Consider the following 18,471-nt stretch of genomic DNA (forward strand, 5'->3'; position numbering starts at 1 on the left):
CCAGATACAGAACCCCACCACTATGGAAGTTGGACTGTCTTATTCCCAGTATCCCCAGATTGCCTATAGAGATTACTCCCTCCCTGGGTGTTTCAAGGGCGTGGGATTTTACCATTCATTTACCATAGAAAATGTAACAAAAGCATAGGAATTACCTTTTACAAACCAAATCCTGAGAGTTTATGACAGTGTTACCTGTGTAGCTTCTAAAATAAAGTCTTGGATTATGAGCTTTTCCTCATTAGACAGACACTTGTGTTCTTCAGCAATCATAGTGACTTTGAAACTCTCACAGTTTATAGGCTCATCTTTGTTTGGCCAATAGACAAATTCATCTTCAGCCTCCAGGAAAAAACAAAAGCCATAAAAATGAGTACTGTTCAGCTCTTAAAATAAAAATTAATTCAACATAATAACGTGCCGTGTATGCAATCAATGCAGACATCTAGATTTAAATTGGCTACTCAAAATCTGAATGGGATGAAAAATGTGATGGTTTTCAGACACCTTTGTAGTGACCCTGACCAGAACACAGTACGCCTTGGAGTTAGCCAGTCACAGAACAGCCAACATGTGCTGTGCTGCTCTGTGCCGCACAGACAGACTGGATGTGTGCTATCCTCTCCTGTATAGCATTACCTCTAATAAAGACCATTTTAAATGATATTTTACAGAGTCTGAGAGCCTTTCCTACAGGGATCATAATGAACCAGCACCTTCTGGTGCAAAACAGCCTCCATTATTACAAAGGCTAACTTAAAAATCCACCTGTTTTGTTGGAAGTGTAACATTCATAAAACATTCGATGAGGGAAAAAAAAAAACGTACATTGCTTTGGTCCGCCATGGTTTTCCAGTCATGCAAGACTCTCCAAAGCATATGCATGGCTATCATCCAAACTCATAACCAAACATGATGGCTTTTCATGCCTCAATATTTTTCAAAGTACCAAGCTAAAAGCTCTCAGATATTCCTAAAATACATTTCTAGTAACAGAAAACCATATTAATTTGTTATTAAATTACACATAAAAGATGAACACCTGAGCTTCTTTCACTGTTTAGAGTCAACTAGATGAACTAGAGAAACAATCTCCTATTTCTCCCATACCCAATAATGGCTTAGGAAGCCATATTACACCTCAATTAAAATCACAGAATCACAGAATCGTCTAGATTGGAAGAGACCTCCAAGATCACCTAGTCCAACCTCTGACCTAACACTAACAAGTCCTCCACTAAACCATATCATTAAGCTCTACATCTAAACATCTTTTAAAGACATCCAGGGATGGTGACTCAACCACCTCCCTGGGCAGCCCATTCCAATGCCTAACAACCCTTTCGGTAAAGAAGTTCTTCCTAATCCAACCTAAACCTCCCCTGGCACAACTTTAGCCCATTCCCCCTCGTCCTGTCACCAGGCACATGGGAGAACAGACCAACCCCCACCTTGCTACAGCCTCCTTTAATGTACATATAGGGAGCGATAAGATCGCCCCTGAGCCTCCTCTTCTCCAGACTGAACAACCCCAGCTCCCTCAGCCGCTCCTCATAAGACTTGTTCTCCAGACCCCTCACCAGCTTCGTTGCCCTTCTCTGGACTCTCTCAAGCACCTCCATGTCCTTCTTGTAACGAGGGGCCCAAAACTGAACAAAGTACTCGAGGTGCGGCCTCACCAGAGCCGAGTACAGGGGGACAATCACCTCCCTAGACCTGCTGGCCACACTGCTTCTTATACAAGCCAGGAAAGTCCTGGAGCAAAGCTAAACTTGCATAAAGGTGGCTTCTGCTGTTTGTCTCTTTTATAAATTATGCAGGAATAATAAAATACCTTCTCATCTCAACTGTAATTTGCTAGGATAAGGATCTTCAGATTACAGCTAGATGATTTTGGGGGAGTTTTACACTCAGTATAACATTATTACCTTTTTCTTGATTTTTGGCAAAATCCTGCATATTTCAGAATGGTAATACTACTAAAATTCATACATAAAACCACAACAATCAGCCATTAATCTTACCATATTCTGGCTATCAGGAAGCATGACTATTAGCTGGGCATTGTGATCCCATATCATTCTCCAAAAATCCTTGATAGTGTGTAGTAAGGGATGCTGGGTAATAATGAACTCATTACTTTGATAATAACCCTGCAAAATAAAGCCATCAGATTAGGAATTGATACCCAACTCTTAACATTTACAGTATTTTTCTGGACAGAAACAGAAACCTGAAAAATTAATTCCAGAGTTTGTGCCTTTTTGGCTTCCTGCAAATATTAGAAGAATAAAAAACTTTCATCACAGTATTTTCCAGGTGAAAAGCATAAAATCAATTACACTGAAATAATTTGTAAAACTTTGAAAAATTTGAATAAGAAAATACAAAAGAAATCACTAGATACTTGATCAACCATCTCAGAATGAAAACACATTAGCTCAGACACACATGTTAATTGTTCCACATTAGCCAGACTTTAAAGTTGTTGGAAACCTGAAAAAAATAAAAGAATGTTTGGAAGATCTGCAAAAATCCAAAGCAGTGTATTAAACTGCATAGATGTCTCAGACTAACTGCTTACCACAAAAGCTAGCTATGTTGCACTAATGCATAAACAACACTGCAGGAAGCTGTCCCATCTCTACTGAATGTCCAGGAAGCATTTACTCCTCCCTCTCAGTTAATGAAGGGGAAAAGGGTTAAAGGAAATCGAGGGAACAAAAAGGTAATGAAAAGCTGTTGAGTTACACTGTGTTGGGCTATGCCAACTGCAAAACCTGGCATAACATGCAGGTAAGATGAGCAGGCAGGAAAGCAAAACAGTACAGCCATTAAAAGCTAACTTGTTAGTTAACACCTCTAGTTAACCTCAAAAGATTCTTCCATATTCAGATTTACTATTTTTTAAAACTATGACAGGATTTCTGGTCCTACTGATAGTCAAAATGCAATGCATTTAACTGAATTTAAAATAGTAATAATGGTAATAGTACACTCTGGGGGAGGTAACTTTTTCAGGGAAAGACTCGATAATGGAAGAAAGGAGCTTTCAAAATCAGGATTGCGCCACTAAAATGTGGACACCTGGCAGCTTCACTAACAGCTATACAATGGGACACTATTTTTCAGCAGTGCAGTTAGCTGACTTACCATAATATAGGAAGCATTTATGTAGTCTGTCCCTTCACCAGACAGCGATGAAATACCCACTCTAGATCTTTCCACTGTAAGAAAAAAAAAAAAAGCCATGGACATCTTGCATTGACTCATATATTACTGTAATTATCCCATATATCTAACAGTATGATAACAACACTAAAACCCATCAGCCAGGATAAAGCATTATCCAGATGTCTATTTTGTTTTCCTACGTGTATTACATTTTGCCACCCAGAGAAGCCAATTTGAACAAGCTTACCAGGAATGATGGATGAAGTTCGGTTCTTTTCTCTGTTACACTGCTTGAGTGCAGTTGAATAATCACACTGCTGTGTGTTAGACTGGCTCAGCAACTGAAAAAATGAAATTAAAAAAAAAATCAGGTCATGGTGCAGAAGTCATTATTTCATTAGCTGCATTAAACAGAGGGATGCACATATGGCAGGTTAGCTGTATCTCTTAAGACATCTAGTTATCTGGCTAAACTAGTTGGCAAGTTATCAGAGACTTATCTCTTCACTATTTTCAATGGTTCAAATGTTTCTTGAGCCCTAAACATGTCTTTGAAGGAAATTCCCCTCTAAGTTGTTCCTGCATCCAGCACCCCACTGCTGGTTGCCACCCCGGTGTCACTTCCAATTTGCCTGCACAGCTGTTCACACAACTTTAAATAGTTTGGCAAACAATAAAACTCTGTGCAGAAAAATCTGCACTGTTACACAGACAGTGTAACTCCTGATGTGAGGAAGCCCCAGTTAGGAACTTCCTGATGTTCTCTCAAAACCTGTGAGAGGCATATAGGACTGATATGGGGGCCTTATTGTCTTGCTTGTTTCAATAAAATTCAAACAGAAAAAAACATCAAAGTGTTCATTTATAGCCTGCTGAAGTCACGTCTGTTTTATAGCCATGGCCTTATACTGAGGGGAATATGTTATTTGACCAATATAGTTCACATAATTTTCACCAGAATGATGTCTTTCTAGATAGTTGTGTTTATCTTTGGGGATCTTCATGCAAACGCATATAGTTAGATTTTCCAAAATCTGCTTACTTGCCTGTTTCTCAAGCTATTGCTTTTGAAAAAAAAAATCTTATTTGAGAATACGTAAATAATTGTTGGGTCCCAACTAGCTGCATACATTTGTCAACATGCTCTGTTAAATTACAGATAGGGTAAGGTAATGAAAGTTGTGTTGAGATACCTATATTCAGGTCATTCGAGCTTACAACCCTAAAACTTTCTATGCTGCTATCTCAGGGAGCTTACCTTGAATTGTTTCTCCAGTCTGGTCTTTCCTGTTGGTCCAGGTATCAAGAGAGCATTAACGTAGGCATGAATGTGAGTCTCAAGGACTTCTGTCTCTTTACTGAGTATCGCTTCAACCAATGCATCATGAATGAAGATGTATTGCTCCTAGGAAAATAAAACCAAGCATCTAAGCTCTAATTATATTCAGATTCCCCTGGACATCTCTGGCTAAGCTACCACTTCTGACATGGGCAGCATTTCTTCACAGCTTGCTACTGCAGAGGAGTTTTCTCAAAAGGGGTCCTCTACAGTGAAAGCTGTTCCTCTCCAGTGACAGAATGCATTTACCAGTCCAATTTAACTACACATGCAATGTATATATGATATAATATCAGATCCCCACCACCTGTGGTATGTTACATTCATATATACATTCACATTTAACTCAATACTGTTAAAAATGCAAGCATAGCCTGAAGTCAAATTTTCAAGTCAGCTTGTTATGTGGCTCTCCCTGCATTTCTTTCTTGCAATAAAGTGATCACTCCCAGTTCCTACTGCTATCTTCTATTTTCTCTCTGACATCCTTTGGAACAAGTGCCCATGCTGCTGTTGATTACCTTTTCTTCTATTGAAAGGCACCAGGGAATCTAAACACCTGTTCTTGAAACCTGAAATAGACTTTCAAATGCCCTGCTGTTGCCCTTATTGTTTTCTTCTGGTCTTTCACTATTCCGTATATAATCTTCAGTTTAAATCAGCTATAGATAATCTTTTGTTGAAACAGCTTCTTTCCAACTTATTATTGCCTGATATCAATTGTTTGATCACATTCAGTGAAGATCTGAACACCTGAAAATGGTGTTTCCTTAAAAAAACCTATGACAAAAATGCATGCCCTGCCAAGTGCTACTGTTGGAAGCATGATTTATAAAGGTTTTCTCTCTTCTGAGACCTCCCTAATAAACAGACAAGAGCTTACAGATAGTTTTTGTTTTTGTTTGTTTTTTAGTGCATTGCTCTAAGTTAGCCTACAGGATGGCACTAGAAATGGAAGGGAAGGGAAGGGAAGGGGAAGGGGAAGGGAAAAGGAAAAGGAAAAGGAAAAGGAAAAGGAAAAGGAAAAGGAAAAGGAAAAGGAAAAGGAAAAGGAAAAGGAAAAGGAAAAGGAAAAGGAAAAGGAAAAGGAAAAGGAAAAGGAAAAGGAAAAGGAAAAGGAAAAGGAAAAGGAAAAGGAAAAGGAAAAGGAAAAGGAAAAGGAAAAGGAAAAGGAAAGTCTAGTCTGGTGACTGGTTGCCTATTTTTCTGATGTTGCCAAAATGAAGACTGTATCAACTCTCCTCCTGCAAACAAAAACGTGAAAAGTAATAGTCTCTAGTTAAGTATACATTTGTCTTACCTCAGTCTGCACCAAATAGTTCCTTTGGGTACGTATGTGTTTTAAGAATCCAAATATGTTGACTGTCCCCTCATGCTGAATTTGCTGCAGCATGCTGTCTAACACAATGTATGTGCCTGTCCTTCCAACTCCAGCACTATAAAACAAAAAAATATCCTTGAGCCTGAAGTAAAACAGTCATGAAAAAGATTGTTTTTCTGTATATAGATTTTTCAACAAATGGGTGTATAGGGAAGGCTTTGCTTTACAAATTTTGTTACTGTATGATCACATCACTTTGCTGAAACTTCAAGACTCCTAATGAAGAAAAATCTTTCAAACTCATCTTTTTTTTTTTTTGTGCAAGAATAGCTCTAATGATAATTTTCTCAAACGATTTTTAAAATATCAATTGAAATAGAACTAAGTGCAGATCTGCAGTTTTGAGGCTTTTGATACTCCTTAGGATACTTTGTCAAGTATACCTAGAAAGTATGGTGTATGTCAGCACTGGGGCACAGTCAATGTGCCCAAGTTCCTCTATGTTGAAACACACAACACTTTAAAGGGAAAGTTGCATTATGCCACTCGTTACAGATACTGCCTGCAGAGCTTTCAAAGACACCAGACTGAGGAAAACCCCTGGAAGTGGCAAAGCTGCTGAAGGTACATCTGTAAAAGAAAAAGCTTCGTACTCTTCAGACATGGCTAAGAGCGCAAGCAATGGTTGAGACCCTTCTGAAAGAGGGGAGATGCAGAAGAAAGGGTTAAGCAACTCCTGTTATGAACTCTGACTCATTTGACATAAAAATGGCTGTATTGTAAAATGAAAAAAACATTTTTTTTTCTTCCATAAAATATATGGATCAGGAGTACAAAGTCGAGAGGTCCTCTCTTGGTTATGTGGAGCTGTTACGTGTATCGGTACATGTATTGGGGCAGCAACACTGCGCTGGGTCTACATCGTCCCTTGCACGCAGATCCAAGCCCAGCCCACACATGCTAATTCATTCACCCTATTTCTTCCTCAGAAGAGGCACAAAGCATGGGTAGCATGAGCTCTAGTTGCTGTAATGAACTGTCTAGATAAACATGGTATAAAAATGAAAGAGTCAGTTTATCACCATACCAGGAGACACACAAAAAAGTACAAAGATTACCAGACAGCATCAGTACTTGTTTTGAAAGACAAAACATGAAAAGTACCAAAACACAAAAATAGCTAAATTAGGTTTCACGAAGTTCCTCATATGTGTACTCCATATAGCCTGTAAAGATAAGTAAAAGTTAATTTTCTAACGTCTCCTTTGAATTTCCATAGTGCATTGCAACAGGTGAACTAAAAGCCATATAAAACTGCTGCAGACAGAGGTGAAATATTCTTGTGACCCAATGGAGAGGTCTGACTGAAGCCACAAAACTTACCACTGTTTACTTTTTAAAAACTCAATTTAATTGGTTTATAATGTACTGCTGATCTCTCAGCCCAGTGGCATAGATCTCAGACTTGGTATTTTGGGGAAACTCTTATTTTGAACTCCTCAAGAACAGACAGATGCAGATAGCAGCAGAACAACCGACATGTAGAATTTTCATTTTCCAAGCTAAAAACAGATTTCAGTCATATTAGATCATCCCAGAAATAAAAAAAAAAATCTTCATTTGCAGTATTTGTGAGGCGACTTTACCTGTTGGCTTCCTCAGAGTCAGCTCCAGAAGGACAGAATTCATGAGGAGGTTCTCTTTCCAAATGTTCCATCAAAGGTGAGGTACTACAGTGGAAAACCAGAACCTGCTTATATATTTTACAATAACCTGGTCCTCCACGGGCATTGTGAAGTCATTCCAGGCCCTACAAAGCCCTTTTTAACCAATTTTCCCTGGGCTGCCCAGTTTCAGTGAGCACTGACAGAACACCTGCCTGCACACATGCAGACCTCACACCGCTCCCCAGAGTGCTCCTCCATTGCAAAGGGCTGCTAGAGCGCAGAGTAATGTTAAAAACAGCAGAGGTGTAGTTCAGCCAGGAACAGAGTGAGTCTTCTTTTGTGCACAGAGCTCCTCTTAGGGTTACAGAGTATCCCTGCACCAAAGAAAGCACCAGCCAAAACCATCCTATTGATATATTTGCAGAAAGGAAACTATTACGGCTATACACATATCTGGTAAGCTCATAGCAATCAAAACAGCAGTAGAGAAATGTGCAAAAAAGTAAAAAGGAAAGCATTTTTGCAAAAAAAAAGAACAGTGCAGAGCAGCAGCATCTTGTTTATAGTCATTATGGAGGCTTATAGAAATTGCATAGAGAGTTGATTAGTTGGCCTTACCAAGGACAGAAGTACCAGCTAAGAAATTAATCTTCCAACAGGAATTGTTAAACATGAGAGTGAAGTTTTGCTTAACCCACCACTGTTTTTTTTTCTTTTTTTTTTTTTTTCTGCAAAACAAAAGTGGAGTGAACCTTATGGTGGTAAAAAGCACACCTGCAATGAACCACAACAGGCCCGACAGCATGGCGCTTGGCATGCGATGCCTTCCGCACGAAGGTGAGCACGGGCAGCGTGTACTCGGGAACACCCATATCAGGCCACTGGGTATAATGGTACTGAGTTACTACACGTCCACTAGACCTCCCTTTCTGGGAACCCTGCAACAGAAAAATAATTCCATATAGAAGCAGCCCACATTTAAAAGGCAACTCTTCACAGTTTTACTTATGTACCTGATATTTTAAGAATTAATACTCTCCCTATATAATTAACGAGTGCACCAGAGTACTGCCTAGCCCTGCGTATTCCAGTGTTCAAAGAGAATAGGAAGGACCAGTGTTTCTCTCCCATCAACCTGTCCACTGAATGGAAAAATGACCTGGCACTTACTGTCCTTTACAAAGAAAAAGTGAAAGGCTGAGAGCATTGGAGGTATAACAAATTACAGCAGTTCTTTAAATTCAACAAATATCTCTGCCACTCTGCTCCTCTGCTGGCTGGACAGAAAGGGTAGGATTCATGTCACCTAGCTTTAGTAATGTACAAGTGAAGTAGCCTCTTCTAGGCTTCTTTTCTAAGCCCCTGCCCTCAGTGGCAACTGAGAGACAGACGTACCTTCAGAGAGCTGGTCATCTTATTCAAAGAGAGGTTCTTAAAACAGAAGAGATAAACTTGATAGTAGGTGCTGTACTTTATCCATTAATTGTACAGGGAAGCTGAGAGACTAGATATCTAAGATTTAGGTGGCTGAAATAAAATAATCTTTAAGAATCCCCCTCAAAGTAGCCAACCCCTTTTGTAGCCACTCCCTTTTCCCCAAAATGTGCTTCAGAATGCCATTGCTGAAAATGCTGGTTCTGATTTCCTTAAGGCAATGTTTATATTCACCTGTTTTGTAAAAAAGTAAAAATTCCTTCCTTAAAAAGGAAAATTGATAGCTGAGGTGGATGATTTAATTCATCCTGCATTTTCTACTAGCTGGTCTCATTCTGAAAATCTGTCCTCCTCCTCACCAGGCAGGGGAAGTCCACAACAGCCCTTCCATATAATCACATCCTCTTCCCTGACGGTTCTACACCACACCAGTGCTACAGGCCAGTATCTCACAAAATCACAGAAGGGTTAAGGTTGGAAGAGACCTCTGGAGGCCATCAGGTCAAACATCCCTGCTCAAGTGGTACCACCTACAGGAGGTTGCCCAGGACCACGTGCACATGGCTTTTGAAGATCTCCAAGGAGGAAAACTCCACAACTTCTGGGGCAACCTCTTCCAGTGCTTGGTCACCTGCATAGTAAAGAAGTGTTTCCTGATATTCATGTGGAACTCTGATATTTACATGTCCATTGCCTCTTGCCCTGTCCTTGGGCACCACTGAAAAGAGCCTGGCTCTGTCTTCTTTGCACCCTCCCTCAGGTATCTATACACATTGATGAAATTCCACCCTAAACCTTCTCTTCTCAAGACTGAACAGCCTCAGCCTCTCCTCATAGGAAGGGTGCTCCAGTCCCTTGATCTTCTTGGTGGCCCTCCAAAGGACTCTTTCCAGTATGTCCATGTCTCTCTTTTACCGGGTGGCTCAGAGCTGGATATGGTACTCCAGGTGCAGCCTCACCAATGCTGAGTAGAGGGGAAGGATCACTTCCCTGGACCTGCTGACAGCACTTTGCCCAACACAGCTCAGGATATCACTGGCCTTCTTAGCAGCAAGGGCACATTGCTCACTCGTGTTCAACTTCGTGTTTACCAGGACTCCCGGGTCCTTTTCTTTCGAGCTGCCTTCCAGCTGGGTGGCCCCCAGCATGTACTGGAGCCTGGAGTTTTCCCTCCCCAGGTGCAGGACTTCGCACTTGTTGAACTTCATGAGATTTTTTGTCACTCCACCTCTCCAGTCTGTCAAGATCCGTCTGTATGGCTGCACAGCCATCTGTTGAGTCAGGCACTCCCCCCAGTTTTATGTCATCTGTGACTTTACTGAAGGTGCACTCTATCCCATCATCCAGACTGTTAATGAAGATGTTAAACAGGACTGCACCCAATATTGACCCCTGGGGTACTTTACTTGTTACTGGCCTCCAACTAGACTTTGCACCACCACCTCCTCAGCTCCTCAGCTAGTTGATCTCATCAACTCTGAAGCATTTTGATGAGCATCTTGGCTGGATGAAACCCATAGCATTCAGCGTTACCTATACAATAGAAAACTGCCAACAACTGCCTTAAAAATATTCCAAGAAAATATTACCACTTTTTGCCCAATCTGTGTTTTCAGGATATCACAAACCTTTTTGATCTTGGTATTTCTAAGAGTAAAATTCCTCACAGTGTAATAGGCAAGTACATGAACACTCTTCTGAGTAACCAAGAAGTTCCCATATTCTTCACTACCTTCGGCAGGCCAGTACTGGTCACATTTTCTCTGTTAGAAAGCAAAGGAGAAAGAGAGAAAGAGAAAAAGTAAAAATGTCAAATTATCAAGCTGTAACATTTGATTTTATGAGCACAGTCAAGCACAAAACATGCAGAGACTCCCAATATGCCTTGTTTATAATAGACATGATGCTCACGAGAGAATAAATAATGCATATTTAGTTTGTCCTGTAGAGAGATGACTATGCAAAGATGTACTTTATTTGGAATACTCCAAAAAAAAACCAGAGAGGCTTAAATCATACTATGAGAGCTTAAATTACTCTAATAATGTGGAACCTGTCGTTCTGTAGGCACTCTAAAATCTAAGGACAGTAGCAGATAATCTACACGAGTTACAGGAATACATTCAAGTCAGTAAAGTCATACATAGCTTTTGGATGGTTCATAGCATGGATAGAGTATATTTATATCTGATCAGTGAAGATAAGAGTGAGTTTGTCTGCAGCCAGAACAATACAGAGCTGTGATGTCCAGCCCTTTGGTACGGCAGTCATACAGCCTTTTCCAGGAGTACTAGAAGATATGTGCTTATACTGTGCTGTTGTTTACAAAGTGATGATACATCCAGTGTGGTCCTCATCTACATCTGCTGTCTGTATCATTTAATAATGCTTAGTTGTTCATATGACAAAGCTTGCATGTATTTTAGGCGTTGCTGCCAGTATGTGGGAGGTGCGCAATGTCTCCTTCTCATTTCACCCAGGTGTACCTGCATGCTCCCATCATATAATCAGAGGAACACACAACCTATAGTATGAGTTGACCTCATGTTGTCTCCCTGGACAAATGTGTATCTGGTCCTGTGATAAGACAGGAACTGTAGGTCCCATGGGACAGTGACAGGAAGTAGCCACTCAGTGTCCAGAAAAATTCACCTGAGCTATAGCCTTCTCCTTTCCAGGGGCACCCCTGGGAAAGAGAATGACAGAGTGGACTCTTAGCAGAGTGTGTTCCAAGGCTCACATTCAGTCCACTCCTAAATACAGACAAGAAGTCTTTTTTCAGTAGAAGACAATTTTTTGTAGTTATAACATTATTCTATTTTCATGACATCAGTTGTTGACAATTGAATTTAAATGTTTTCTTTAGTTTCATAATACAAATCCTTATCTTTACACTTCTATAGCCAAGCCTAATATAAACAACTACTACAAATTATTGATTTTTGCTCAAAAAAAAAAATCTAAAACATTTTTGAAAGAGAGAAAGGAGCCTGCTAGAGGTAGATCTATCAACATCAGAGAGAGAAATAGGAAACAAAGGTACTCATACCCTTCCTTTCTCAACGAGATTAGTTATCATCACAATAACTTCTACGTTATGTTCCCATATCATTCTCCAGAAATCTTCTGCTGTTGATTTTAGTGGCCCTTGAGCTGCAATGTAGGCTTTTGGCTTGTTGTAGCCCTAAATTGAAATATAACAAATGACACTTACCAAATCAGAGACCACAAGAAAAAGGAGGTTGGGAGGAGTACATGACATTTTACGTATCTATTTTTAAAGAATCTCAAAAGCATTTAAGTACTTTTGAATTTATAATTATCCAAATCACAGAAAGCCTGTGGTACCAAATGACATATGAATGGAACTGTTATGTCAATGTTTATCATTCCAACAAATGGGATATATATTCAAATGCCCATGTTCTGGCAGAATGTTGACATGATAGTGATTATGAGACATCTGTTATGATAGTGGTTTAAGAAATGAATCAAGATCATTCGCATGTAAATTACTGGGTAGCGAAAACTGAATAAATGGTACCTCGGTGAGGCTCACAACCAACTGGCATCTTCCTCTCATGAGATTATCTCAGACAGAAGAATTAGCCACATACAAAAATGTATGAAAGAATAAACATTCAGATGTGAAATGCTTCTGAAATGACTCAGATGTGACAGAACATTTTTTTAGTTTCATAAAGCTCTTCACTAAGCTGCAGCTGCTACAATATCAAGATGGATTTGAGAAACAATTGGGGTTTTACCTGCACTTTAAGTTTGTATGTTTAACATTAAAGGATTTTTTTTTAAGTGATATTATGATGCTTTTTTTTTTTTTAATTGTCTATTCACCTCCACAAATCACTATTTACAGAATAGGCTGACAGATGAATGGGCTGGCAGATAGAAAAAGTAGAAAAAGGCACTTACATCAACATAGTTGGCATTAATGTAATCAGTCAGTTTTCCATCCTTTTCTGTAAGCTGTGCTAGTTTAACCCTAGTATGATCATCTGCAATAAGACAAGGGAGAAAATAAGCATAGTTTCCTCCAAGAATCATAATCTTTCCATAAGAATTCTTTAGATTTCTATAAGAAATTGAAAAATGGATTTTTTCAATACATACAAGTAATACAGGGACAACCACATATACAAACACCCTGTGCTTAGATATGAATCAGATACAAAATTCTAGTTCACAGAAAAATAAATTAATGAATCCAAGGATTCAGATATACAGAAATCTATTTCAGAAGTAAATTACAGTATCTTTTAAAAGCAAGCATGAACTATGATCAACTATCCCTAGAAAAAAGTTATGGTCTTTTTGAAGTCCTTGGAAGCTGAACATTGTGCAACTGATTAAAACCTGAGGCCCTTGTGAAAAACAGTCCTATTGAAAATGAATGAAAAGGATGACAGCGTAAAGTGGCCTTGTCATAACTTTTCAGTATAATATAGTGGGGAAAAAAAATCAGGTATCCAAGAATGTCTACTGTGTATCCACTGTACAAGGATACTGAGGGGCATGTCTGCACAGCATCCTGGCTGCCCTGAGATGTCCCAAACAATTTAGGCACTGGTGTTTAGGCACATTCATTCCAAATTAAAGACAGCAGAGTCTGGAGCCTAGAGAGTAATGGGAGCTTGGAGAGCTGGTCAGCTGAAGAGCCTCAGCTCTGGTAATCCAGACAGCAACTGGCTACCTCAGGGTGAGCCGAAGCTTTCTTTAGCCTTCATTGGTTATATGGACTAGAGACTTGATTCAGTTCCACATGACAATCCTAGTTACTTGAGTTAAGAGTTACTTGTTACTAAGCTGCTTGAGTGCTGCCCTGTGATAACAAAGTCCCTGGCCCTGGGTTGGCAACTTTTGTATGATCAGATATCAACATACAGAGTGGCAGAGGAAAACCTGTGGCTTTCCTCTAGAGGTATCTTCAGCCAGGTGGAATGGAATTTCTTGCAACTGATGTAGAGTCTACATTGCCTCTTGCCAAATGGGTTGATTCTGTCTCTTTTTCTATAAAGCTCTAACATCACTGATTGTTGAATATATATTTAATTCAGAGGTTATTGTTATCAGAACAAAGATGAAATATTATAGAGAATTAAGAAAAATATATTAAACCACCAAAATGATCAAGAGCCTAGAGGCAATGGTTTCAAAGAGAGATTAACCAAACTGAATAGATGCATTTCAGAGAAGAAAAGTCTGTCATAGTGAAGCAAAGCAAGGGGAAGACATGTCTTGGCCAATGAAACTGATCTATTACATTGTGGATGGGCACAATACAACATAAAACCAGTACATTTATGTTTATGTATGTCAGCAAATACATCCAGGGATTGTGAAGCTCCAGGAGAGGACATATCATCATTATTGCAGATCAAAGATGGATTAATTTTGGCAATCAAAACATAACTCCTTTGGCTTTAAAATGGTATTACAGTGAAATCTCCCAACTCCCTTTGGGTCATCACAGAAGAAACAAATATGTCTTGCTAACAAGTGCTCAGCACAGCAGCAGGATGCCAGAGGACTAACTTGAAGAGAAGTGAAATATCACACTAATCCTCTCCAGGCATTTTGCTGAACAGTATCCAGAGTTTTCAGTATAGAGGGCTTGTTTGTTTGTTTGTTTGTTTGTTTTTGTCTTCCTCTCGTAACTGATATGTCTATACTTGTCTATAATTGTTTCTTAAACAAAACATCAAGTGATGCATTTACTTACAAGCAACAATGTTTATATATCGATTCTTATTCTTGTTGTCAGGGTGATTAGAGCTGTCTGATGTAATACCTAGATCTACAGTACAGCTCTGGATTTCCTGAAAAAAATGTGCATCGTACTTTAATAAGCATTAAGGTATATAAAATTTCTTAAAATACAGTAAGTCAGCAAGAAAAAAACCACAACCTTATACCCAGTCATCTATGATATTTTACAACTACTTCATTGCTAGAAAAAAATGCAGTGAAATAATTCCTTACCTGATAAAACTCTTTCAGTGTCTAATGAGGGAATGGATGCAAAAAAAAGTAAAAAAAATCAAATTCCACAGCACAGAACAAATGGATAAAAGAGTTTATATAAATTACAGTTATTATATGGAAGACAATTATGGTCATGCAATATATATCTCCATACTAACAACAAAGCTGAATATTTTGATGTAACTCTTAAAAGACACAAGAAGCAATTTTCCTGTTAAAATATTGGTATCTGCTTTCCTATCTTTAAATTTAACATTAGACCTTATGCCTGTGAAAGCTACATACATGAGCAACATCTCTGACGTTATGTCTACATATTTAACTGTTCATAGGATTTCTTATTGGTCCTTATAACTGCATTAGTTTCTCTGTTGAACCCTTTTGCTCTCTTTGTATTCAGTTGTGAAGCCGCCACTGGAACATGGCAGCATGCCACTCAGAAAACTTCATGGGATGGCAGTACAACCCTCTGTCTGACAGCGGTTTCTCAATGAATCCAATCTTTTTATGAAGATTGCCTGCAGGAGACAGGCTTGAGAAGACAGGCAGAAAGTTTATAAATTATTATTTCTTTGATTATGTTAACTGACAGGAAACTCAAGCATTTATAAGGCCAACATTGGAAATGAGTTGTCATGACTAAAAGTACTATAATATTACCCAACACTTTCTAGCATTTATTTCAATATTAATCATCTTCACCTTCAGCTATTTAAATATATATATGAAGAGTGGTTACCAGTCTGAAAATTATATTTTAAATATGAGTTTTTTTATAGTAACATACCTAAAAAACTCAACCACCCCTGTGCACTCATCTCCAAATATATGCTGACTGTAATGTCTAGATTTAAATTCTTCTGTATTTTCTGTGTTATTTATCAGTAGAGAAAAGGCCAGGAGACTAATTCTGGGGTAGCTGGTAATCCAAAAAGGATCTCCAAGAAATGATGATACTGATTTTTTTGTTCTAATTAAAACAAGAATGAAAAAATGTAGATGGTGTATGCTCAATGAGGAACTTGGTATTTGGTATGACCTATGTGGTATTTGGATCACTGCAGTAATTTAGGAAAAGAAGATCATGAACAATGTGATTTCTTCATTGGTTTTCTCACTAGCACTAAAGGACATTGTTACCATTGCATTTACACACAGTCTTTCAACATTTGCTTTTATTAGCAGCTGGTCTATGTGGAGCCCATTTCTGTCAGTGCGTATGCACATGCTTAATGTAACATATAAACAAGCACTGGACATTCACAAGTATTTACAAATTCAGCCCAACAATTGGATGGATATTCTGAATGTTTAATGAATTAGAGAAGAAATATTTATGAATAAAGTTAGGTGAACCACATCGAGTTTTTGGTCTATTGGGTAACAACACATCAAATGGGGAAACAGAAGCAACACCCAAATACGCAAAACTATGAATTTCTTTACTTTCAATATTGTTTTTGCAGCAGGAATATTAAAATAGTTTTAAATTAATAGAGATCAATTAAAAAAATGCTTCCTTCACAACTCTTTGATTTATTAGAGAACACTTGTCAAGAGCTTTAATAGCACAACTTTAATTACGGTTTATAATGTTTTATACTGTTTCTTTGATAAGTGACTTAAATTAGAACTTATCTATCTTTAAATGACTTGTAATGCATATGAATGTGAAAAACAATGAAGTTTTGCATGAATTAATTACATATGGTGATAGTAACATTATATGATGACAATATGGTTCAAAGTTTTGAAATATATGACACGAACCATATATTGTATGAAAGTAATTGTAAAGCTTTCACTACCACATATGAAGACTCTACATTATCTCCCCTGTTAATCAGGAGTCTTGTCACGTGTATTCATTATTACTTCCATATTTTTTTCTTTGTAAATGGAACAAGTAAATGTATGTAGCTTCTGCAAAATTCAATTGGCATTAGTGCTGGAAAAGCTTTAAATCTACATCTATATCCGTTAAACCATATAGAATACATTATTTTTGCACAGATTATTCACATAACTATTTAGTGTTTTATCACAGCAATGAACATCCCTGTCTGCATCCCAGTCCTGCTAGCTTTTGTAAATCTCCCTAGCCTCTAGGTGTGAACAGTCATTCCTGGGCTTACAAAACTCATATTTAAATGTGTTTATGAAATTGGTCCCCAAGTCAGAAAAAATGCCATTTTTTTTTCCCCCAGGCACTTAAACTTAACATTATCTGTATGTGCTAAGAAAGATGACATCATAGAGCCATACCTCAAATTCTTCAGAAAAACCATTACTTGCATGTAAATCTGCAACATGTTTTGGAAAATGCTTTATTGGAATTGCTCCAACATCATCTTAGAGGTGGGAAAAGACAAAAAATATATTTATGAAGAATAAAAAGCCAGAGTAACATATAAAGAAGTTCATATGTAGGCAATCCACACAACATCCTGAAATAAAATTTTGGCATGAACCTTGGATATACAGCTTCCCATAGAAATAAAAACACTGTTAACATTTCTAAAACCATTCTCAAACACTTATACATTTCTAAATGGCTGTTCTGAGGGAAGATAGGGAAAATGCTCAGCTAGGTCTTGCTCTGGCTTTAAGCTCCCAAAATAAAGGTGCTGATTCTGCAAATGCTGAGCTTGCGTGAAGAGCTCTCAGTTGACTCAACTTGACTGAAAAGTGAAGGGGAACTGGCAGGTTTAGCAGTTTGTTAACAGATGTTCAAACGGAGAAGGTAGGACCAGAATTCTGAATAATACTGGTACAGAAAGAATGATCAGGCAGAGGAGTCTGGATGCCTTATGTTGATCAGTGTTGCACTGGGACTCTGATACAGTACATGAACTAGCCATGTTGTTCCTAACCTACTAAATTAACGCAGCATTATGTGAGTAGTATAATTTTAACTGATGTGTTGCATGTTTGCATTAGCATCCAAAGGAAACAACAACCAATTCAAATTTTTTACTGCATGTGAGTTTTTCCAGCAGGAATTTTCCCCCATTCTACCCATGATTCTATGATTACCTATTGATATAATTTTATGTCTGATCCTGGAGTATTGACTGCAAATTCTTACATCAGGCTTCATACTTCATGTTGTAAGTGAAAGATTTAAGATTTTCTGAATACCCACAAATGAAACATCTACATTTTCAACCAACAAATGTGACTCATGTTACTCATGGGTCAAAATACTGAGTCTGAATTTTTCATCAGATGTTTATACTTCAGTACATCTCCTTCTTTCTTCATACAAATACAGAAAAACACTCGTGTAGAACATTCATTAGGGATCATGTTGAAAACCTTTGGGACCTTTAATCTATTCTTTCCTGCAAATATGCTAGGTAAACAAAGTCATCTGTTCTGTTAATTACCTGTTAAAGGACAACATTATTTTAGCTAGTTTTGGCTCTGAAGAATACCAATTTTGTTTATTTATTTATTTATTGGAACATCTTTCATGGATTAAAAATATGTTTATTTCACAATATGTAAGTCCAGCACTGTTTCATATGAGG

At 38.2% G+C, this 18,471-nt stretch overlaps 1 protein-coding gene across 11 annotated transcripts in view; it reads right to left on the reverse strand.

Annotated features, from left to right (window-relative positions):
- The window catches only part of PTPRZ1 (protein tyrosine phosphatase receptor type Z1), a 140,270-nt gene that overhangs the window by 3,668 nt on the left and 118,131 nt on the right, over positions 1–18,471 (reverse strand). For 5 of the 11 annotated variants that reach the window (XM_080575629.1, XM_080575624.1, XM_080575632.1 and 2 more), the window contains 14 exons: positions 17,204–17,289; positions 14,936–14,956; positions 14,676–14,772; positions 12,869–12,951; positions 11,985–12,119; positions 10,564–10,698; positions 8,276–8,439; positions 7,481–7,564; positions 5,814–5,949; positions 4,433–4,579; positions 3,422–3,515; positions 3,154–3,227; positions 2,025–2,153; positions 196–342 (listed from right to left, as the gene is read on the reverse strand). In XM_080575629.1, coding sequence (XP_080431755.1) covers positions 196–342; positions 2,025–2,153; positions 3,154–3,227; positions 3,422–3,515; positions 4,433–4,579; positions 5,814–5,949; positions 7,481–7,564; positions 8,276–8,439; positions 10,564–10,698; positions 11,985–12,119; positions 12,869–12,951; positions 14,676–14,772; positions 14,936–14,956; positions 17,204–17,289 — 1,532 coding nt within the window. The remainder of the gene's footprint in view (positions 1–195; positions 343–2,024; positions 2,154–3,153; positions 3,228–3,421; positions 3,516–4,432; positions 4,580–5,813; positions 5,950–7,480; positions 7,565–8,275; positions 8,440–10,563; positions 10,699–11,984; positions 12,120–12,868; positions 12,952–14,675; positions 14,773–14,935; positions 14,957–17,203; positions 17,290–18,471) is intronic. The other 6 variants (XM_080575627.1, XM_080575633.1, XM_080575628.1 and 3 more) reach the window with 3 other exon arrangements.

The sequence above is a fragment of the Anser brachyrhynchus genome, assembly GCF_964034855.1.
Source record: "Anser brachyrhynchus genome assembly, chromosome: 1".
Lineage (NCBI taxonomy): Eukaryota > Metazoa > Chordata > Aves > Anseriformes > Anatidae > Anser > Anser brachyrhynchus.